This window comes from Arvicanthis niloticus, chromosome 22 (assembly GCF_011762505.2).
Source record: "Arvicanthis niloticus isolate mArvNil1 chromosome 22, mArvNil1.pat.X, whole genome shotgun sequence".
In the NCBI taxonomy this organism is placed as follows: domain Eukaryota; kingdom Metazoa; phylum Chordata; class Mammalia; order Rodentia; family Muridae; genus Arvicanthis; species Arvicanthis niloticus.
The window spans coordinates 50,405,072-50,427,839 of record NC_133429.1 but is presented as its reverse complement, the minus strand read 5'-3'; the positions used below and the strand labels follow the sequence as shown (position 1 = coordinate 50,427,839).

At 46.6% G+C, this 22,768-nt stretch overlaps 2 protein-coding genes across 4 annotated transcripts; one reads left to right on the top strand and one right to left on the bottom strand.

Moving 5' to 3' along the window:
* Window positions 1-29: 29 nt before the first annotated feature.
* Window positions 30-13,891, bottom strand: Pmel (premelanosome protein). The gene is made up of 11 exons (XM_076920678.1): window positions 13,737-13,891; window positions 5,838-5,948; window positions 5,563-5,709; window positions 4,576-4,710; window positions 4,248-4,409; window positions 3,386-4,009; window positions 2,059-2,175; window positions 1,781-1,865; window positions 1,474-1,679; window positions 1,290-1,377; window positions 30-263 (listed from the first exon to the last, which is right to left on the bottom strand). Exons 1-11 carry the CDS (start codon window positions 13,885-13,887, stop codon window positions 131-133), a joined length of 1,959 nt encoding a protein of 652 aa, XP_076776793.1. The 5' UTR covers window positions 13,888-13,891; the 3' UTR covers window positions 30-130.
* Window positions 13,892-15,106: 1,215 nt separating this feature from the next.
* Cdk2 (cyclin dependent kinase 2) lies at window positions 15,107-22,385 on the top strand. Of its 3 annotated transcripts, XR_013106464.1 has the most exons (9): window positions 15,120-15,423; window positions 16,117-16,194; window positions 16,293-16,413; window positions 17,669-17,839; window positions 18,763-18,864; window positions 20,162-20,305; window positions 20,606-20,809; window positions 21,067-21,232; window positions 21,856-21,996. XR_013106464.1 is itself a non-coding variant. In XM_076920670.1 (8 exons), exons 1-8 carry the CDS (start codon window positions 15,308-15,310, stop codon window positions 21,169-21,171), a joined length of 1,041 nt encoding a protein of 346 aa, XP_076776785.1. In that variant the 5' UTR covers window positions 15,107-15,307; the 3' UTR covers window positions 21,172-22,385. The 3 variants fall into 3 exon arrangements, 2 of the variants coding, with proteins under 2 accessions (XP_076776785.1, XP_076776786.1); XM_076920670.1 differs by having other exon boundaries at window positions 15,107-15,423; window positions 21,067-22,385; XM_076920671.1 differs by lacking the exon at window positions 20,162-20,305 and having other exon boundaries at window positions 15,114-15,423; window positions 21,067-22,385.
* Window positions 22,386-22,768: the final 383 nt, after the last annotated feature.

Genomic DNA, 22,768 nt, shown 5'->3' with positions numbered 1-22,768 from the left:
AACCCAAAACAAACAAACAAACCCTACCAGAAGGTTCTGAGAATTTATTTCAGATATTGGTAGTCTCGAAGGGAAAATACAGGCACTGCTGTCAACCCCAGGAAGTCCACAGCTCAGACCTGAGGAATGCTCAGACCTGCTGCCCGCTGAGGAGCGGACTGTTTTCACCAAGGCGGCGAGCACGGAAGACTGGAGGCAGGCGCAGCCAGTGAGTGCTGCCATGCGGCATTTGGGAAACTGAGCCCTGCTTCTTAAGTCTATACCTAGTATGGAGAGAAGAGGGGAAGTGGTCAGCAAGGGCAGCCTGTGCTAACCCTGTATCCCAGGTTTACTTGGCTTTGACTGTACCTCTCTCCCCTCTTCCTTACTCTGCCTAGTGCTCATCTTGTATCTCTAGCCACTGGCATACCTTCCCCCCAACTCCCATAAGTTTCTCCACCTCCACACCCCTCTCAATACAGGGTCTCACTATGTAGCTCTGGTTGTCCTGGAAACTCCCTATGTAGACCAGGCTAGTCTCAAACTCACTGTGATTCACTTACCTCTGCCTCCTGAATGCTGGGACTAAAGGTGTGTGCTGTCATGCCCTGCAGAGTTTACCTTTTTCATAGGTGAATAATGTGCTTTACCCCAACTGCCCTGTTTTGTTTTGAATTTTACACTTTTTTTTTCTTATGAGTGTGGGAGTACATGATCTACATGTGGAGGTCAGAGGGAAATTTTGGATAATTTGGTCTCACCGGGGATTGAATTCAGGTGGTCAGCCTTGGTGGCCTTTCCCCACGGAGCCAAATCACCAGCCTCTGACCCACTCTGTTTTTTAAAATTTATTTATTTGTTGTATGTATGTGAATATACTGTCACTGTCTTCAGACACCAGAAGAAGACATCAAACCCCATTACAGATGGTTGTGAGCCACCATGTGGTTGCTAGGAATTGAATTCAGTACCTCTGGAAGAACAGTCAGTGCTCTTTTAACCACTGAGCCATCTCTCCAGCCCCTGGCCTACTCTGAATATTAACAACAGCTGCACATCATCATTTTCTTGTTTCTACCCCAGGAGGCCCACCCATCTAGCTTCTAATGCCAATAATCTTCACAAGTTTAAAACTACTTCCCAAAGGTACCACAGAAAGATTTCAGCCCAGGCCTATCTGACTTCCACCCCAGGGCTCTCTCCTCGATACCATGCTTTCTCAAGGGAGTAGTAGTTTTGCACCCCTGAAGGAAGAGTGGTTGGTGGTAAAAATGGATGAGGATGTGGATACTGGATAGCAGTGTTCTTACCTATATATCAGAGAGGCAAGGACTACAGCCACCAGCACCAGTAAGACACCTGCAAGCAAGGGAGCCTGCCCAAGGCCACCTTCTTGACCTGCAAGCAAGAATTCCAGATACTGCTTAAGTGTCTGTTCCCTCCCAGCTAGCCTCTGTCCATTCCATTTCTTCTAGTTCTTGTTTAAATACCTACCAGGAACAACAAGTTGGGTGCTGGCCACTGCCAGGCTGTTGGCATCAGCCAAAGACACATTGAGGCAGTAAGTCCCTGAGCCACCTTTCAGTATTTGGTGTAGAACCAGCTGGCAGTCTGGGCTTGGTGGCACAGACTGGCACAGCCTCTGGGCAGGGGGCTGGCACCCTGGTGATGAAATGTCCATACAGGCTTCCTTGGGTAACCTGAAAGAGCATGAGTTTGCATCAAAGGATCTGGGAAGGGACAAAACTCGAGAGTGACAGCCATCCTCAAGGGTTAAAAGGACAACCAGAAGGACACTTACCCGCCTTGGCAGGACACAGTCAGCTCAAATGCATCCCCCTCACTGGATGGCACAGCCTGCAGGATCTCAGCATTTTCAATACCCTCTGCAAGGTTGCAACTTTTTAAGTTAGGATTCCTCTACCAAGACCATATACAGGAAAGCCCAGGGGTTGTTCTCCCAAAACTGTCTCGGCCATCTGAGTATTCTCAAATAATCTCTCCCAAGATACGCTACTACTGGCCAGCCCTGGCAGCTTATGCTCCCTTCCCTCAGTCCCCAACATAGGCAAGACTCACGGACAATGTCCAGGGTGAGGGAAAAAGAACCATATCGATATAGAACACAATCCAGAGGAACTTGTCGCTTCACAAGCATTATGGTGTCTGTGTCATCCAGTAGAGGGCTAATGGACCCTGTCAGGAGAAGATTTGAGGGGACAGAGTCAAGAACTCTCTTAGAGACAGAGATCAAGCAGACATTGTCCCAAGTACAGCCAACAGATACAGGATCCTATAGTGACTTGCTTTGAATCAGCAAAGATCTGGTAGATCTCATATATAAGGAAGCCATGTTAGGAAAAAAATTTTTCCCCACATAGGGAAAGAGAACACACACCACACTCCAAGACTGGAGAAATGGCTCACTGGCTTAACATACTGGTTGCTCTTATAGAAAATCTTGGTCCAATTCCCAGCACCTACATGGTGGCTTACAACCATCTGTAATTCTAGATCCAGGGCAGGGGATCCAATGCCCTTTTCTGGTCTCCATGAGCATCAGGCACACAAGTGGTACACAAACATGCAGGTAAAACACCATACATTCATTTTTTTAATTAAGAAAAAAAACAAAATCTACAAATATTTATCATGTCCCATATTGAGCTAGGTCCTGGACTAGACGATTGGCCTGTGTCAATCCATTCAGCATTAGAAATGGCAGAATCAGGGTGTCAAAATCTGAACTATCGGGCTGGAGAGATGGCTCAGTGGTTAAGAGCACTGGCTGCTCTGTCAGAGGTCCTGAGTTCAATTCCCAGTAACCACATGGTGCCTCACAACCATCTGTAATATGAATCGATGTCCTCTTCTGTGCATGTAAAGACAGCTGCAGTGTACTTAAATAAATAAATAAATCTTTAGGCGGGCAGTGGTGGCACACACCTTTAATCCCAGCACTTGGGAGGCAGAGGCAGGCAGATCTCTGAGTTCAAAGCCAGCCTGGTCTACAAAGAGAGTTCCAGGACAGCCAGGGCTACACAGAGAAACCCTGTCTCGAAAAAACAAAACAAAAGTCTGAAATATCTGTGCATTTACGCTTGAAGAGAAAATGTAATACAACTTTGTTAATAATCATAGGCTGTTCCCTTGGCTTCCTAGCCATTACCCTTGGAGGTAAATAAAACCAACCCATTCTTCCCCGGTAGCTTAGGGAAAACTCATTTCCTGAACTCCACATTTCTTGCATCTAGTTAAGACAGTCTGTAGGCCTTAGAGCTAGTGAGAATTCTGAGGAGGCCACGATGCTAGAGAAAGTACTGGGTAACATCTTAGTATGGGTAAGACTTCAGAGTGGAGAACTGACAGCCCACCTCCAAGAACATCCTCATTCATGTGTTCTTACCCGTAGAACTTTGTGTGGGTAGCAATGTGCTGGCATATGGACCGTCTGTGGTTGTTGCTTGTGCAACTGTGGTTCCAGAGAGCCTTGAGGGTGTGGTACCTGTACCCTCTATAGTTGACATCTCTGCCAGTGTGGTATCTATGACCACTGAAGTCAGCATCTGCTCAGAGGTAGTAGCTGTGACCTCTGTGGTTGGCATTTGTACAACTGTGGTTCCAGAGGGCTGTGTAGTTGGCATCTGGCCAGGTGTGGTACCCACAACTTTTGTAGTGGTCCCTTGCCTAGATGTGGTTCCAGGTGCTTCTTCAGTTGGCATGTAGCCGTCTGTGGTACCTGGGACTGGGGAAGAACCACAGGAAACAAGAGGAATGGCAGCCTGCAGTACCACCTGGGCAGTGACTGAGCCCGACTCCAGATAAGTGTGAGTGACATCAAGTGCCCGAGAGATCAGGGTCCCTGTACTGTCTCCAAAGTCCCACGTGTAGGAGAGGTCGGCCTCAGCCAGATAGCCACTGGGATCGTGGAGCTGAAGGGCAAACATGAGAGGATGATTTCTCAAGAAGTGCTTGTTCTCTCCATCCAAGGCCTGTAGCTGGGACACACTCACGGAGAAGGGTACCTGGTCTGCAGTTGGAGCCAGAAAAATCAGAACAGGGACCAAGTCACAACTCTTTCACAGTCACAGTCTCCAGGCACGAGCAGACTGGCTAGGTCTTTGTCTCTAAGCCCCACATTTCTCTGCCCACGTCTTTCTGCCCCTCCCCCTCTGAAGGTTGGCTACTTCTTCCTCTTTATAGTCCAGGCTAGCCTCCCGACCTCCTGCCCTAAGCCTGACTGGCCTTGTTCCTCTGTAAGCCCTTACCAGTAATGGTGAAGGTTGAACTGGAGTGAGCAAGGGGCACATAGCTCTGGGACCCCCGTCGGTGGTAGACAGTCACTTCCATGGTGTGTGTGCCCAGCCTTGCATGGCCCGTTGCAATGCTCAGCCTGGACACTGGGCCCCCCAGAACTTGCCAGTATTGTCCTGAGAGAAAAAGCAAGGAATGGAAGGCAATTGGTCAAAGAGAACGGAGAGGTAGTACGAAAAGGCTACAGAGAAGGGAAGTTGAGGATGTCTTCCAGAAGATGTCTGGAAGGGCGGGTTCCTCCGGTAGAATTACAGTTGGGAAGGGGCTGCTACAGGACCTCACCCCAGGTCTTCCAAACATAAACAAAGCTTCTTCTTGGAGGCTTAGGACCAGATGGGCAGGGTCCACCATCAGGGAAGACGCAGGCATCATCAGGTTCCTGTGGATATACTGGCTGTCCTCCCCACACCTGGCTCCCTAGAAAGGAGGCACAGTCAGTCTCAAGCTCTGTCATTCTTCTGTGTACACTCAAACTCCTTAAGTAGCGCCTGGTAGGTGGGGCTGTGGGAGTGGGAGTGCGCCTTAGCTGGAACTACTACAGTCTCCATACTATAGCCCACGTAGGATGGTATGGCGAGTGGGGGATTTATGGAAACTACAACTTGAGATTCGTATCACAGAGAATACCGGATGTCCATAGAATAAAATGTTTACAGGGCTCTCTAGTGAGATTGAGAGCAGCAGCAGTGAATGGTAAGTATTCACTATAGACAGTAAGTACAGTAAATACAAGTCTGCTGAGTACTTCATATAGACTGTTTTCAGCTTCCTAACATCCTGTCAAGGTACCACACCCGCTTTATAGACAAGAAAACAGGTCAAGCAACTTAACCCATCCAGGGTCAGAGCTGCTGATGGATTTACATCTAAGCCTGTGAGACTTCATCTGTTGTCCTCCAATTCCTAAACTATAATTTTGTATATTTACAGTATATATTGACTATAATGAGTATAAACATCATTTAGGGTTTTTTTCGTTTTGTTTTTGTTTGTTTGTTTGTTTGTTTTTTTAAAGATTCTATGTGAGATAAAGGTCGATGGAATAGCACTCGACAAGCAGGTGTGAGGCCCTAGGTTCGAACCCCTAGGATCTGTAATGGGATCCGATGCCCTCTTCTGGTGTGTCTGAAGACAGTGTACTCATAAATAACAAATAAATCTTAAAAAAAAAAATAGAAGAGGAAGGGGTTTTTCCCTGGGCTTACTGGGGATACCTGGGAATCTGAGCCCCAGGAAAAGGGCTCAGGAGGTACTGAGAAAGGTACTTACCATTGATGATGGAGTTGTTGGCCCAGATAACCTGACCATCTGGCAGTACCTTTTGACTTCCAGGGAAGTGCAGGGCAATGGAAAAGGAGGCATTAGCACCAACCAGTGTAGGTCCATCATTGCTGACCTTCAGAGACACCTGACCACCTGGGAAGGACCACCGCATTGGCTGGGACTCTGGTTTCCCCTCTCCAAACCTCTCTTCCCACCTGCCTGAATTTAATCCTGTTCTTAGTCTCCTCGTATCCCATTTCCCCAGAATTTCCAAATCCTACCTCTCCAGCAGTTAGATCCCTGCACCTCTGTCCACTCAGGGTACAGCTGTCTGTTCCAGGCTTTAGTTACAAGCTGCCTTGAGACACCAAGCCAGTCCTGATTCCTGGATCCTAGAAGAAATGTACCATAAGAGCCTGGGATCCTTAGACCCTTCTCAGAGGACAGTGCTATGTTCCATGTCATCTCACTGTTAAATTCAAAGTGAAGTTTATTAATTTTGGAGGGATGGAGGGCTGCACTGAGACCCAACACCTGTACACACTGAGCTGTATTCGCAACTCTCTTTTTACTTTTCTTTAAATGCTTTTATTAATTTTTTAGAGCTGGGTGTACTGGTGCATACACTTAGTAGTCCCAACACTTGGGAGGGAAAGGCAGGTGGATCTCTGTGAGCTCAAGGCCAGCCAGGTTTACAAACAGAGCATCTCTGTGAGCTCAAGGCCAGCCAGGTTTACAAACAGAGCTCCAGGATGGCCAGGGCTACATAGAGAGAACCAGTCTTAAAAAATCCTAGAAACAATTTTTTTTTTTTTTTTTTTTGAGATAGGATCCTATGATGCAGACCTGCCTGGACTGGAATTCATTCTGGAGACCAGGCTGACTCAAACTCACAGACATCTGCCTGCCTCCAGAGCTCAAGGGTTAAAGGCATGCATCATCACACCCGAAATTTTTTAAAATTTAAATTATTTATTATTTACACACACACACACACAGGGGCCCATACACACACTCACACACAGACACTCACATGCTCACACAAGACGATGGCATATGTGCGGATGTTAGATTTAAAATTTTAAGAAGGGGATGGAGAGATGGCTCAGTGGTTAAGAGCACTGACTGCTCTTCCAGAGGTCCTGAGTTCAATTCCCAGCAACCACATGGTGGCTCACAACCATCTGTAAGGGGATCCAATGCCACCTTCTGGTGTGTCTGAAGACAGCTACAGTATACTCATATACATGAAATAAATAAATAAATAAATAAATAAGTCTTTAAAAAAAATTTTTTTTAATTAAAAATCTAAAAAGCTCCCCGTTGTTGGGCGGTGGTGGTGCACGCCTTTAATCCCAGCACTTGGGAGGCAGAGGCAGGCGGATTTCTGAGTTTGAGGCCAGCCTGGTCTACAGAGTGAGTTCCAGGACAGCCAGGGCTACACAGAGAAACCCTGTCTCAAAAAAACAAAAAACAAAAAACAAAACAAAAAAAAAAGCTCCCTGTGGTACTAAAGATTGAACCAGGGTTATAAGCACACTAGGGAAGCACTTAATTTTTGCTTTTTCTCTTTTAGATTTTTATCATATAACCCAGGTTGGCCTCAAACTCATTGTGAAACCAGGAATGGCCTTGATCCTTTTGCTGGCATTTCCAAGCTCTAACACTACAAGCCTGCACCACCATGTTTAGGTTATGCTTAGGTTCTGGGAAAGAGACTAGTGCCTCTTACACGCTTCACAAGCCGAGCTACACTTCCAGCCCCTGGGACAAGCACTCTCCCACGGAGAACTTTCCCAGCCACCGCACATACGTATTTCCAGGCAGGATTTTAAACTGATGAAGTCCAGGCAGGCCTTCAACTCATGGATGTCCTCTGTCCGAGCCTCCCAAATGCTGGAATTATAGGAGAGCCACTATGAACATATAAGTGTGTGTGTGTGTGTATGTGTATGTATCTGTCTGTAGTGTGTGTGTATGTGTGTGTGTAGTATGTATGTATGTATGTGTGTTTGTGTGGGTGTGTGTAGTGTGTGTGTATGTATGTGTGTTTGTGTGTGTATTTGTGTGTAGTGTGGGTGTATGTATGTGTATGTATGTGTGTGTATGTGTGTATGTATGTATGTATGTGTGTGTGTATGTATGTGTGTGTAGTGTGTGTATGTGTGGTAAGTGCCACAGTCTGTGTATGGTGGAGCAAACAGAGTCCATGGGACTCAGTTCTCTCCTCCAACCATGTGAGTTGAACTAGCAACCCATCAGGCTTAGAAGCACTGCCTTTACCTCCTGAGCCATCTCAGCAGACCCATCTACTTCTGAGAGAGCTCTCGCTCTGCAGCTCAGGCTATCTTTAAACTTGTAATCCTCCTACATCCATAGCCCAAGAACTGTGATTACAAATGGATAGCACCATGCCTGGCGTTCAGAGTGCATTTTATTTATTTGTTTGTTATTATTTAATCATCAGACCCGACCGCCCAAGTTGGGAGTTACAGGCAGTTTTGAGCTATGTGATGTGGTTGTTAGAAACTGAACTTGGGGGACTGGAGAGATGACTCAGTGATTAAGAGCAATGACTGCTCTTCCAGAGGTCCTGAGTTCAATTCCCAACAACTACACATGGTGGCTCACAACCATCTGTGATGGGGATCGAGTACCCTTTTCTGGTGTGTCTGAAGACATCAACAATGTACTCACATAAATAAAATGAATAAATAAATCTAAGGAAGAAAGGAAGAGAGAGAGAGAGAGAGAGAGAGAGAGAGCGACAGAGAGAGAGAGAGAAACTGAACTTGGGTTCTCTGGAAGAGGAGCAAGTGCTCTTTACCACTGAGCCATCTCTTCAGCCCCTCAAAAATGCATTTTAACTTACTGGATACTCATTCTATATTGTGCATTATTCTAGGTACAAAGGTCTTAAGAAGTGAATAAGAGCCGGGCAGTGGTGGCACATGCCTTTAATCCCAGCACTTGGGAGGCAGAGGCAGGAGGATTTCTGAGGCCAGCCTGTTCTACAGAGTGAGTTCCAGGACAGCCAGGGCTACTCAGAGAAACCTTGTCTCGAAAAAAAACCAAAAAAAAAAAAAAAAAAAGTGAATAAGATACAGCTCTGGAGAGATTTAAAGTTAAACATAAGAAATGAACATGTATACAAGTTGTCACCACACCAGTGCTAACATCTGCCATAAGAGACTACAGCACAGTGTCACAAAATGGCAGATGAACAGCTTAATTCCACCCTAGCAGAGTGGGGAAGGCTTCAGTGAGAAACTGAGCGAGGGTTAACACCAGCTAACACATGGAGGCAGACAGTTAACATGACAAGTTAGAGATCGATCGCTAGCCTTATGATTGACATGCACTGTGAGAAATGAGGCTGAGAAGACCTAGGGCAGTGGTTCTCGACCATCCTAAGGCTGCCATCCCCACAGTTCCTCATGCTGTTATGAATTGTAATGCAAATATCTGTTTTCTGAGGAGTCTTAGGCAACCCCTGTGAAAGGGTCATTTGACCCCAGTGGGGTTGAGAAACTCTGAGTTAGGGGCTTTGATGACAGGCTGAGGTATATGACCTTTCACAGGTTAGGTTTTGGTTAGTGGCAGTGGTTTTGTTTGAGATAGGCCTTCTATGTAGCTTAGGCTGGCCTGGACCTTAAGCAGTGTAGCTTGGGCCAGCCTGGAACCTGCCATTCTCTTGCCTCTACCTCCTAAGTACAATCACAGATGCCACACACCTGATGTTTTTCTTTTCTTTCCTTCTTCCTTCCTCTGTTAAGGATTTACTTTTGTTATTATTATTTGGGGGTGAGGGTGGTTCAAGACAGGGTTTCTCTGTGTAACATCACTGGCTATTCTGGAATCCAGTCTGTAGACCAGGCTGGCCTCAAACTCACAGAGATCCCCCCTGCCTCTGCCTCCAGGGTGCTGGGATTAATAGCGTGTGCCACCAAGCTCAACTTATTCTTATTAATTTTAATTATGTGAGTATGAGTGCCCATAGAGGCCACAGCCACTGGATTCCCTGGTGCTGGAATTATAGACTCTTGTGAGGCACACTGACTGGAGGGGGTACTGGCAAGGAACTCAGGTCCTCTGCAAAGGCAGAACCACTGAGACTTCTGTCAACCTGATATAACCCTGAGTCATTGGACAAGAGGGAGTAAGCCTCAACTGAGAAAAATGAACGCTTCCATAGGATTGGTGGCATAATGTAGGGAGCCTGTCAGACATTTTCTTAACTAGTGACTGAGGTAGGAGGGCCCAGACCATTGTGGGCGGTGTGGGCTGGTGGTCCTGGGTTCTATCAGAAAGCCGGCTGAGCAAGCCATGGGGAGCAAGCCAGTATCACTGAACTATATACCAACCTGCTGTTTGAGATGAAGTCTTTATATGCTGTTGTGTAGACTAGTTCTTAAATTTCTGGTGATTTTCTTGCCTCCATCTGGGATTCTAGGCCCGTGATACTGTACCTGACTGCTGGGTGTGGGTAGGATTTTTTGTTTGTTTTGTTTTGGAGACAGGATTTCTCTGTGTAGCCCTGGCTGTCCTGGGTACTCACTCTGTAGACCAGGCTGGCCTCAAACTCAGAAATCCGCCTGCCTCTGCCTCCCAAGTGCTGGGATTAAAGGCATGCGCCACCACTGCCCAGCTGCGGGGAGGGCGTTTGTTTGTTTGTTTTTAGTTTCTCTGGCTGGCCTATAATTCTCTACGAAGACCAAGTCAGCCTCAAATTCACAGAGAAGATCCATCTTCCTCTGCCTCCCAAAAACTGGGATTAAAGGTGTGTGCCACCATGCAGCTGGGAAAGCGTGGCTGTGGCTTTGTTTTTAAACTGGCCCATAATCACCGTAAAATCTGCCCCCTCAGCTCCCACTCCTTCTCTATCTCTTTGCATCACAGGCTAGCTTCAGACTTTCTGTGTAGTAGACAATAACCCTTAAGTCCTGATCTTCCTGTTTTTACTCTCTAAATGCTAGGCGTAGGTATGTGCTAGAACGGCTAGAACCTCACTAGGGCTAGAACCCAGGATTTGTGTGTGTTTGACCAACTCTCTACCATCTAAGCTATATCCCCAGCCCATACTTCAGCTTCATCTAATTTTTTGTTCTATACTTATTTTTTCGACAGGGTTTCTCTCTGTAGCCCTCACTGTTCTGGAACTCACTTTGTAGACCATGCTGGCTTTGAACTTAGAGATTTGCCTGCTTCTACTTCCCCAGTGCTGGGATTAAAGGTATATACCACCACGGCTTAGATTTTTTTTTAAAGAATATTCATTTTTGCTGGATGTTGGTAGTGAGTGCATGCCTTTATTCTTTACACTGAGAAACCCTGTCTCAACAGACACACAAAAAGAAAAGAATTTTTTTTTTTTTTTGGTTTTTCGAGACAGGGTTTCTCTGTGTAGTCCTGGCTGTCCTGGAACTCACTCTGTAGACCAGGCTGGCCTCGAACTCAGAAATCCACCTGCCTCTGCCTCCCAAGTGCTGGGATTAAAGGCGTGCGACACCACCGCCCGGCAGAATATTAATTTTTTTTATTGGGTTTTTGTGTGTGAGAGAGAGAGTCTTTTGTCTGCTTGTATGTCTGTGCACCAACGTGTATGCTTAGTGACGCCTGAGGTCAGAAGAGAACATCTGATCTCCTGGGTCTGGAGTTACAAATGTTATTTGTGAGCTGCCATGTGGGTGTGCTGGGGATTGAACCTGGGTCTTCCACAAGAACAGCCACAGAGCTAACTCTCCAGTCCTTCAGAGATTTTTTTTTAACATGGTGGAAAGGCCACTGTAGCCACTGTAGCATCAGGGCATGTACTCAGGAGTCAGCAGCATAGGATCACCATAAGGTTGACAGTATGGACTACATAGTGGGTTCCAGAGCAGCCTTGTCTACAGAGCCCTGTCTTAGAAGAGGGAAGAGGGGGGAAGGAGAAGTAGAAGAAGAAGGTACAGTGGGAGGAGGAGGAGGGAAAGAAGAAGAGGAGGGAAAAGAGAGAAAAGAGAGACAAAGAAAGAGAAAGAAAGAAAGAGAGAGAGAGAGAGAGAGAGAGAGAGAGAGAGAGAAAGAAAAGAAAAGAAAAGAAAAGAAAAGAAAAGAAAAGAAAAGAAAGAGGGAAGGAGGGAGGGAGGGAAATAGAGAAGACCAGGGAGAGAAGGAGGGAGGAATAAGAGGCGGGGACGCCAGGGTGGTGGTGGCGCACGCCTTTAATCCCAGCACTTGGGAGGCAGAGGCAGGCAGATTTCTGAGTTCGAGGCCAGCCTGGTCTACAGAGTGAGTTCCAGGACAGCCAGGACTACACAGAGAAACCCTGTCTCAAAAAACCAAAAAAAAAAAAAAAAAGAGGTGGGGACAAAGCAGACATAATTATTATAATTTAATTGGGTATAGTGTGTCACACCTGTAATCCCAGCACTCTGAAGAAGAAGCAGGAAAACCCCTGCAAGTTGGAGGCAAGCTGGGGTTATATTGGGAGACCAGAGCTAAAATGTATGTCTGGAAAGAAAGAAATAAAATGGATGTCCGCATCCCTTCACCCAAATCCAAACCCCACCAGCACTTTGATGCATTTGTTTTATCCTTATTGGTTGCTGTTTTTGTCTAAAATATGAATTCAAAAGAAAAATTTGGGCAAGTAAGATGACCTATAGGATAAAGATGCTCTGCCGGGGGCTGGAGAGGTGGCGCAGCGGTTAAGAGCACTGACTCCTCTTCTAAAGGTCCTGAATTCAATTCCCAGCAACCACATGGTAGCTCATAACCATCTGTAATGGGATCTGATGCCTTTTTCTGGTGTGTCTGAAGAAAGCAATGGTGTACTCATATACATAAATAAACTTAAAAAAAAAATGCCCTGCCGGACAACCTGAGTTTGTTCCTCAAACTCACAAGGTGGGGGAACACAAAAACAAAAACTAAAGTCAGTGTTTGAAACGTAAGCACAATCTCTTAACAGCCTCAGATGTATGGGTATGAACAGAACATTTGCAAACCACATTAAGGAACTCCATCTCAGAAAAGGAATGAAAAGAAAAAACAAAAACAAAAACAAAAACAAAAAGCCTGGAAATTGCAGTACAAGTGAAGAAGCCATTAAGGAACTTTGCTGAAGTTTGTAAAACCAAGGATCCAATTAGAGAAAAGAAGGCTGTGATTATGTGTGTGTGTGTATACACACACACATATATTATATATATGTTAAATATATAGTATTTAAAATAAATATATTTATATATATGTATAATATATACATATATATTATATATGTATGTATGTATGTATAATCTCGCAGCACAGAGAACTGTCCTTAACCCAGTTATAACGTCCATGGGAAGCTCAGGGTTCTGCTGGGGGTTGGGCTATGCCCATCTCAGGGAGAGCTCGACCACTAAAGCAAGAAGTCATAAGATACACCATTCTTTATGACTGCCCACTCTCCCTCCTCAGCAGCACGGGACATTCCAGACCCTCTCACCACCCTTAACTCCCTCCCCTTGCTCCAGTCACGAGGCCTCAATCCCCCAGAGTCCTTTCATGTGATGCTCAGCTGAGACCCTTCTGAGACCTCTCCCAGCCCTAGAACATAAGGCCTGGGCTATATTCGTCAGCCCCAACCCCAGATGCAGAGGTGGTCTATCAGTTTGGTCCTACTGAATACCCTCTTCTTTTTCTCTCTACTTTGCCTCTCATATCTCTAGCACTTGAGATATTACCCAATGGATCTCCCCGTCCTGTCACCTCCCTGGAGCCCCTGTTTGAGCTGACTGCTCTAGGAAGCCTCAGAATTAGTGCCTTCTGCCCCTTGCTTCAGATAGAAATACTTCTGTGCTCCATCCTAAATTTCATGTCTAAAGCTGGGCACAATGGTTTAAGTCTGTAATCCCAGTACTCAGGATGTAGAAACTTGAGGACTAGGAGTTTGAGTCTGTCCTTGGTTACATGGTAAATCTGAGGCTAGCCTGGGCTACACTAGACCTTGTCTTGAACAAATAAAAGACAAACAAAACCATATCCTCACTAAATCAATTAGGACAAGCCTGAAGTATTTTGACTTGTCTGATTAGAAGGGGGAAATCCAGAGCAGGTGTTCAATTGCTAATAGCACTTGCTCCTGACCACCTCCTATACACACACACACACACACACACACACACACACACACACACACACACACACACACTCACCTTCTATGGCCTCCACAGCCAGCAGAACACTCAGTACAAGCACATGGAGGAAGCTCCTTCTCTGGACACCCATACTGGTCCTCCTTTCAGCAGCCAAAGGTACCAGCGGGTGGGAGTCAGCCCCTATATAGAAGGGGATGCTCATTTGCATAGACCTTCCTCCTCTCCCTCCAGAGGAGGGGAAACCTGGGAAGGAGAGGGCCGGAGCTGATTTCATCCTATTGCTCCAATGACAGTTTCTGGTTTCAGGGGTCACATTCACTGACACACACACACACACTTAACATTCTGGAAAGAGTTCACTGATGGGCAGCCGCAATTCACATACTTCATAGTCATAATTCAGCAAGACAGAGTGAAGAGAATTGAGTCAAACCAAGAGTTCCTTAAGACAGAAACAGCACCTTTATCCAAAAGCAGCCAGAAGGGGCTGGAAGTGTAGATTGCCAGCAACAAACACAAGCAGCCAATGAACCCCGAAACAGTGAGACAGTATTAAGCACGGCTGAGAAACCACTCTGTTATCTAGCCAAAGAATCCTTTACAATAAGAGTCCCGATTTTCCAGCCTGGCCTACAGAGTGAGTTCCAGGACAGCCAAGATTACACAGAGAAAGCTTGTCTCAGAAAAAGAAAAAGGAGGGAGGCAGGGAGGGAGGGAGGGAGGGAGGGAGGAAGAGAGAGAGAGAGAGAGAGAGAGAGAGAGAGAGAGAGAATGAGCCCTGATTTCGTGCCCCATGTGGCAGCACACAGGAGACTGAGCCAGATGGATCTCTGTGAGTTTGAAGACAACCTGGACTTTTGAACGAATTCCAGCCAACAAGAGCTGCATTATGAGATGTTTCAAAAAAGCAGGTGGGAGGGCTGGAGAAACAGCACCGCTGTTGAGAGTACATGCTGCTCTTGCAGAAGAACAGAGTTTAGCTCCAGCACACAAGTCAGCTTTACGACCTCCTAGAACCTCAGCTCCAGGGGATCTGCTGCTTCTGTGAACACCTATGTCCAGACACGCAAACACACACGTAATTTAAAATAAAATACATATTATTTTTCTTTTAAAGATTCCCAGGTTTTGCTTTTCAAAAGAAACTTTCTTGGCTAGGTGGACTTTAAGCTCACCCACGGGGTGGTGAAAATTGTGAGGGAAAGGTAAGAAAATGCGTAGACCAGAGACAACACCAGTTCCGGCCTGAGGATCCTAAACCAGGAACTGGGGAAAGTTATGCTGCGGCCCCTCTGCTCATCCGCCCAAGGCGGGGCCTCTGAGGCGGGAGCACGGGGCCCGGTCCGCCCTCGTGACGTGAACCAATCGGAAGGACGGGAGGCGGGGCCATGGAAACGCGGGAAGGAGGGGCGGGGCCTCGGATGGCCGTCTGGAGCAGTGGGGGAGGCGGCAACATTGTTTCAAGTTGGACAAATTGTCAAGGGCTGAGCTCTGCTTGCGTTCCATCCCGAGCTGGGACTGCGGTGCTCACCGGGGCCCCCAGGTCCTCCGCTCCGAGTGTCGGGCCCGCTTTCGTCAGGGTTCCCGGGCCCCGCTCCCGGGGGCCTGAGCCGCCTCACTAGTGCTCCATGGAGAACTTCCAAAAGGTGGAGAAGATTGGAGAGGGCACGTACGGAGTGGTGTACAAAGCCAAAAACAAGTTGACCGGAGAAGTTGTGGCGCTTAAGAAAATCCGGCTCGACACGTGAGTGGCCTCCGGAGCCGGAACTCCTTTGCCGGGACCTCTTGGCTGCCCCCCTCCCAACCCCCTACCCCAACAGGCGGGTAGCCTCCCGGGGCCGGAAGGTAGCGGGGAGGAACTCCTGAAGCCAGCGGTGGGTTGGTGGACGGTGGACGCTCTCCCGGAGGAGACTTTCCGGTGCTAGAATTCAGGGGAAAGTTTCTTGTCGTGCTCCACCCGGCGTGCTCCCAAATCTGCAAGCCGAGAGGCTTGGGAAGAGAAAGTGAGGGGTGGGAGCCGGGGTAGGGTCCAGGGCTGTTTATGGAGTTGGGTTATGTGTTAACCAGAGAAAAGTTCCTTTCTGAATGGAGAGCTGTCCTCGCTGCTCCAGCACCATACTTAGAACCCTCACCCTCTTTCAAAAGAATGGCAGTTGAGAGTCACTGGCCCTCTGGGGAGGCTGGGAGCTACTCTCACCCCCCTCCCCTATTACCTTTCCTCTGCTTTTCATTCACCTGGAGGCTCCTCTTAGCTTCCACTGGAAAAAGAGGAAATAATGACCTTAAATATGTCTAAATGCCACACCCTAACTACCCAGGATTAACTCCTGACAGCACCTTTCCTTTATGCCTTCCTAAGGGGTTTGGGGGTTGTGTATCCCTGAGAGAATAATGTTTGTAACCGTATTCATGTCTCTGTTTTCCCAACCTCTCCAAGTGAGACTGAAGGTGTACCCAGTACTGCCATCCGAGAGATCTCTCTCCTTAAGGAACTTAATCACCCTAATATCGTCAAGTAAGTCTAGTCTAAGAGATGATCACCAAGATGAATTCTGCTTGCTTACCCTCAGAATTTCTCTCCCTCAACTCTGTTTTCTGGACCTTCGCCTGCAGGCTGCTGGATGTTATCCACACAGAAAATAAGCTGTATCTGGTTTTTGAATTTCTGCACCAGGACCTCAAGAAATTTATGGATGCCTCTGCTCTCACCGGGATACCTCTTCCCCTCATTAAGGTAGTCCTGTCCAATGCCATCCACATATTTTAGGGAAAAACAAGAGGCAGGTAATTCAGTCTGGTAATGATTTATTTTGGCTTTTTCTCAGACTTCAGACTTTAACACTCTCCATTTTCCTGCTCATTAGTCATTAACCCTAGGATGGACAGAAGAATCAAAATAGAACTCCCATGAGCCAACCTAGGCAGCTCGGGCAGGAAGGAGATCAGATAAAGGAGGTGGAGGGCAGTTGGTGGGTTCCTTGAAAAGATTCTTCTACTTGTGATGTGGGAAAAATAACCAGTGAGTTTCTGTTGTCTGTTTTTGAGCTGGGCTCACTCCTGGAACTACTTTGAATATATCAGCAAGTACATATTCAACACATAGTTACTTAACATCTTCAATGTGCTAGGCACAGGGTATTGAAGGGGATGAAAATGTTGAGTAGTATCTGGTCTGTATCCTTGGCAGGCTGAAAATCCAGTGAAAGGCATGGTTATTAAATGTGTGGTTATGTTGTACTTAATGTGTGTTGGCTCATGCTTGTAATCCTAACACTTGGGAGGCTGAGGCAGAAGGATATCTTGTAAGTACAAGGGCAGCTGAGCTACAAAAGTTCCAGGCCAGGAAGACAATATCTTTAAAAACAAATGGGGATGACAAGATAGCTCAGCAGGTAAAAGAGCCTGCCTCCAAGCCTGATGATCTGATGGCCAGAGCTCCATCCCCAGGTTCCACACAAGAAGAAAACGAATTCCTGCAAGTTGTCCTCTGACTTCCACACATGCACTGTGGCATGCCCCTGCCCCCTCAAATAAATAAATACAAATAAATAAATAAATAAATAGTAAAAGGTAACTAAAGAATTAAACAACCTCTCTCCCCAAACTGTATAGTGTAAATAGTATAATATAATAAATAGTAAATAGTATAGTGTGAATAAATAAATAAGTAAAATGTAACTAAAGAATTAAACGCCGGGCGGTGGTGGCGCACGCCTTTAATCCCAGCACTTGGGAGGCAGAGGCAGGCGGATTTCTGAGTTCGAGGCCAGCCTGGTCTACAGAGTGAGTTCCAGGACAGCCAGGGCTACACAGAGAAACCCTGTCTCGAAAAACCAAAAAAAAAAAAAAAGAATTAAACAGCCCCCCAAAAAATGTATAGTGTACTTCTCATCTAACATAGTTAATGTTTTATTGAGTTTTGAGGGCAAAGAATAAGTTGTGTCTGCTCATTGTGATGGAGAAACAAACCTCCCCCTCTCCTTTGTCAGAGCTATCTGTTCCAGCTGCTCCAGGGCCTGGCATTCTGCCATTCTCATCGTGTCCTGCACCGAGACCTTAAGCCCCAGAACCTGCTTATCAATGCAGAGGGATCCATCAAACTGGCCGACTTTGGACTAGCAAGAGCCTTTGGAGTCCCTGTCCGAACTTACACTCATGAGGTAAGTCCCTTTACGGTTTTCTTTAAGAATCTTGGGAGATGTTCATGACAGCATTCAGAAATTACCAAAATCCTGGGGCAAGAGTTCCCTGGCAAATTGAGTCTCTGACAACCCAAGGGTCTTTAATTATTTATGTAAAGTATATGAGTGTTTTTGTTTGCATGTATATCTGTACTACATGCCTGCCTGGTGCTCACAGAAGTCAAAAGAAAGTGTCTGATACCCTGGAACAGTAGTTACAGATTGTAATGAGCTGCCGTATGGGTGCTGGGAATTGAACCTGGATCCTCTGCAAGAACAATAAGTGCTTTTAATTGTTGAGCTGTCACTCTAACTTTTACCCAATGAGTTTACTGAATTCATATAACAAGGTTGCCTGGACTCAGATACTAGGCCAGGAAAACTGGTTGCCATATCATTTAAATATTTGATTTTCCAGGAAGGTCCCAAATCTGGGGATTTAGAATTACATGACTGGACAGACAGGAGCGTATAATCTTGCAGATGACCTGAGTTCAGTTCCCAGAGCCCATGTCAGGCATTTTGCAATCACCCTTAACTCCAGCTCCAGGGCTTCAAACACTTTCTTCTGGCTTCTGAGGGCAGTGCACAGTTGTGGAAACCTACATAGACATGCACATATGCACATTATTGAAATAAAAAAATAATGAGCCAGGCAGTGGTGGTGCACTCCTTTAATCCCAGCACTTGGGAGGCAGAGGCAGGCGGATTTCTGAGTTCGAGGCCAGCCTGGTCTACAGAGTGAGTTCCAGGACAGCCAGGACTACACAGAGAAACCCTGTCTCGAAAAACCAAAAAAAAAAAAAAAAAAAAAAAGAAGAAGCTGGAAGGTAACGAACAGGGTTTTGTTGAACTGAGAGGTATGTGACCCTCCCTGCCTTGTAAACCCTGTTGTTCCCCAGGTGGTGACCCTGTGGTACCGAGCGCCTGAAATTCTTCTGGGCTGCAAGTACTACTCCACAGCTGTGGACATCTGGAGCCTGGGCTGCATCTTTGCTGAAATGGTATGAGGTTTGCCAGGTTCCATGCAGCCTACCCATGCCCACATCCAAGAACAAACCCCTTTTCTTGGCCTGGAACCATGGACCTTTTATCACAAGTCTCTCAAGTACCACCACTACAGAGGTGGTTGCCCCAATACCAACTACAATTTTGGAATATCCATAAATAGATCTGGTATATATATCTCTTATCCCCCAACTGAGCTAAACCCACTCTGTGCCCATTCAGCCGTTCTGTTTTATTTGGTTTTGTTGTTCTGTTCTGAGATAGTCTCACTATGTAGCCCAGACTGGCTTTGTATTCCTGATCTGCTTCGACCCCACTGTCCACCACCTCACCCGTGGGATTGACTTGACAGGCATGAGCCACCCTGCTGGCTCCACTCATTCAGCTGTTTCGGCTTTAATCCTCAAATATTTGGAAGAATGAATTCCGTTTAGTACAACAGGTGGTCTGAAGGCCACATGCTTCCAACGATAGTTGTGAATGTGGCCTTGACACAAAATCATAAACTTATTTAAAACAGAGTGAGTTTTTGTTTTGTTAGTGGTAGGGTTTTTTGTTTGTTTGTTTTGTTGCTTTGGTTGGTTTGGGTTTGTTTGTTGTTGTTTTGTTGTTTTTTGGGGGGTGTGTTTTGTTTGCTTGTTGCTTGTTTTTTGTCTTTTTGGTTTTGGTTTTACAAAACAGGGTTTCTCTGTGTGACCCTGGTTGTCCTGGAACTTATTCCACAGACCAGGCTGGCCTCAAACTGAAAGATCTACCTGCCTCTGCCTCCCGAGTGCTGAGTTAAAGGTGTGCACCCAGCTTTGTGTGTGTGTGTGTATGTGTGTGTGTGTGTGTGTGTGTGTGTTTTGTTTACATTTGATTTAATGGTACTTGAGCTTGAACTTTGTGGATGACGATGTCATGTCACAGTGTCAAGGGTTGGACAGGTCTGTTTTGTCTCCATTTGTCCTATAGGCCTCTTTTTAGAAACAAGGAATTTATTAAAGGCAAATGGGTCCAATTGACCCACGTCTGTCGTTTTTCTGTAGACTTGGTCATGCCCTGCCCCCTCAACCTCTGGCTTTTCAGATTGAAGGATCCTTTAAGCCTAGCTTTATATGGGAGCTCCCATCCCGTTTAATGCAACAATGGGTAGACATATTAGTAATATTTTTATGGTCCTTTGGGTTGAAACTGGGGGCTTGGAGACCATTTAGCCTAGCTATAGATATACATACAGAATGTGAATTTATCCACCAGTACCTTACAATTGCCCATATTCCTCTCTCAATTCATCAAAAAATATTTGTTAAGCACCTAGTGTGTACCCAGCACCATGCTAAGTGCTGTGGGGAGCACAGAAGAAATGGAAGACACAGTCTCTGCCCGCTGTGCTCCTATCTAGAAGTGGCTGCATCACAAGGAGGGGGGATGACCGCAGTGTCTACCCCACACCCCGTGAGTGGCTTGGGATCCCTTTGCTGGGCGTCAGTGGCACCCCAGACATTCACCCCCTCCCAGTCCCACCCAACCTTGGGGATCTGTGAAGCCACGGCTGGGGGAAGGAAGGAGGGGCAAGGAGACAGATAAGGGACTTCATTGTCTCAAGCTCTGTATGACCGACCCCATGATAAGCCCTGGGGAGGGGAGTCATGGGCCCTACTGACCTTTCACTGCCTATGGGAACCTCCTTTGTACGAGGGGCAATGTGGACTGACGTCAGTGTGGGTCTTGGCTTTCCTCTTTCCCCATTTTCAGGTGACCCGCCGGGCCCTATTCCCTGGAGATTCTGAGATCGACCAACTCTTCCGGATCTTTCGGACTCTGGGGACCCCCGATGAGGTGGTTTGGCCGGGAGTTACTTCTATGCCTGATTATAAACCGAGTTTCCCCAAGTGGGCTCGGCAGGATTTCAGCAAGGTCGTGCCTCCCCTGGATGAAGACGGGCGGGGCTTACTATCGGTGAGTGCCTGGAACAGAGGCCTGTAGGTCCTCTCCCACCCCCACCCCCCAGAGAAGAGCTGTTCCTGGATGAAGAGAAGCTAAGGCCCTGAACTCTGTTAGAAGTACCTCAGTCCTTGCTTCCTCTCTTCATCAGTAGGCGGGAGGGAGATGAGAACTGGGTAGGATGAATACTGGTTCCCAAGTTTCTGAGTACACCTGCTGTCCATTTGGACCCCTGCCAAACCACTGAAGTCAGACTGTATTTCTCTCTCCAGCAAATGCTGCACTATGACCCCAACAAGCGGATTTCAGCCAAAGCAGCCCTGGCTCACCCTTTCTTCCAGGATGTGACTAAGCCAGTACCCCACCTTCGACTCTGATGTCCTTCCCAAAGCCCTCTTCACCTGTGGTCTGACCTGACCCTGGGCCTTTTGGACACAGGTCAGCCCTCTGCTGTTTTCTGGCTGTCTTAGCACTCGCTAAGTGCTAAGACACTTAGCCTTTTCTCTTGGCCAGCCAGTTCTGGGGATTCAGAGGTGCAGGGAAGGATCAGGTGAAAAGGGGGAAAGTTTTGGCATTAGATGCACTTAACCCGGCTTCCACCAGCTTCTCTCCCTCTTCCCAGTCATTACTGAGAAGGATTGGCATTCAAAGCAAAACCGACAGTTCTCCCCTGTGTCAGGTTTTGCCATGCCAACCTTAAGACTATCTTATAATTACCATGTTGAGGGGAGCACCCCCAGACTCCTGCTGCCAGTGTTTTGTGAACTAATAAGCAGAAGCCTAAGTTGGGACAGTTCAGAACCAAGCAAGAGGGGTCCATTTTAATGAATTAGATTAAAAATAGACCTCAGCCATTTGTACCTTAGTTTTATCGTCTGGCCTCACCTGGCCATCAAGGAGGCCCAGCTGGAGAAGCAGAAGAAACGATTTCCTCCAGTGCCCTGTCTACCTTCCCCAGGCATGAAGAGCCAGGAGGGCACAGGGCTTGCATTTCACTCTGGTCTGTCTGTTCAGCGTGGTCCACAGGGCAAGGCGAAAAACACTTGAATTTCTCTTTTTAGCAACTTTACTGTTTTCTGGTGCTGACGGCTGAACCCAGGACCTTGCTTGCCCTCACTAAACAAATGCACCACCAGTGAGCCAGATTCCTAGCCCTCCTTTTGGAAGTTCAGTTCTTCAGTTGTCAGAGGGCTGTATTACCATCCTTCTCTGAGAGTCACCCTCACTCCTGAGGAGTGGAAGCAAGACAGTTGGTGTCATTTTGAGAATACTGGTCCTTTTTAAAGACTTTGACATGGTTAGGTCATTGGGGGGAAATTTTCTATAAAAGAGTGAACAATTATATTTATATTTCAAGTTAGAGTAGTTTGGATATTTTAGTGGTTTTGTTGTTCTTTTTTCTTTTTCTTTTCTTTTTTTCTTTTGTCGGTGTGGATGGATTTGTTACCATGTGCACTTTGGGATTTTGTAATTGTTTAAAGAAAATATTTCTTTTATGACTTTCTCCTCCCACCCCTTGTCCTCCAGTGTTCTGTTAATATCATTTGTAATTTAGTTTGTAATTCATTAAAAGAAAATATTCTCAGCTGTATAGTGAATCTCTCTCATATTTATCATTTATTTACTTGAAAGAATGGTGTGGGTGAAATTCTGAGTGTGAATAGGCAGCATGTGATCTCGCATCCATGCACCTAATCTCTATATGTCCTCCCATGCTCAGTAGTGGGGTTTCTAAGGGTGGGAAAAACTGAAGCTTCCTTCCTACGTTCCTCTGCTCACACAGGCACACCAATACAGAACGCTGTTTCTGTTTTCCTCTTAGCAGCAACTTGATTTGAGTGGGCTTCATCTCAACACCGTTTCCTAGTAAGCGTTTCGTTTGTTTGGTTTGGTTTTAAGATTATGTGTACCTGCCGGGCAGTGGTGGCGCACGCCTTTAATCCCAGCGCTTGGGAGGCAGAAGCAGGCAGATTT

Bases quoted from the DNA above. Each gene is read 5' to 3' on its own strand.
- Pmel (XM_076920678.1), bottom strand. From the start codon at position 13,887: ATGCAAATGAGCATCCCCTTCTATATAGGGGCTGACTCCCACCCGCTG. The intron at 5,949-13,736 runs GTGAGTGTGTGT...CATTTCTTCTAG, and splicing joins GGCTGTGGAGGCCATAGAAG to GATCCAGGAATCAGGACTGG. The intron at 1,866-2,058 runs GTGAGTCTTGCC...GCAACCTTGCAG, and splicing joins CCTCACCCTGGACATTGTCC to AGGGTATTGAAAATGCTGAG.
- Cdk2 (XM_076920670.1), top strand. From the start codon at position 15,308: ATGGAGAACTTCCAAAAGGTGGAGAAGATTGGAGAGGGCACGTACGGA. The intron at 17,840-18,762 runs GTAAGTCCCTTT...GTTGTTCCCCAG, and splicing joins TCCGAACTTACACTCATGAG to GTGGTGACCCTGTGGTACCG. The intron at 20,810-21,066 runs GTGAGTGCCTGG...TTCTCTCTCCAG, and splicing joins ACGGGCGGGGCTTACTATCG to CAAATGCTGCACTATGACCC.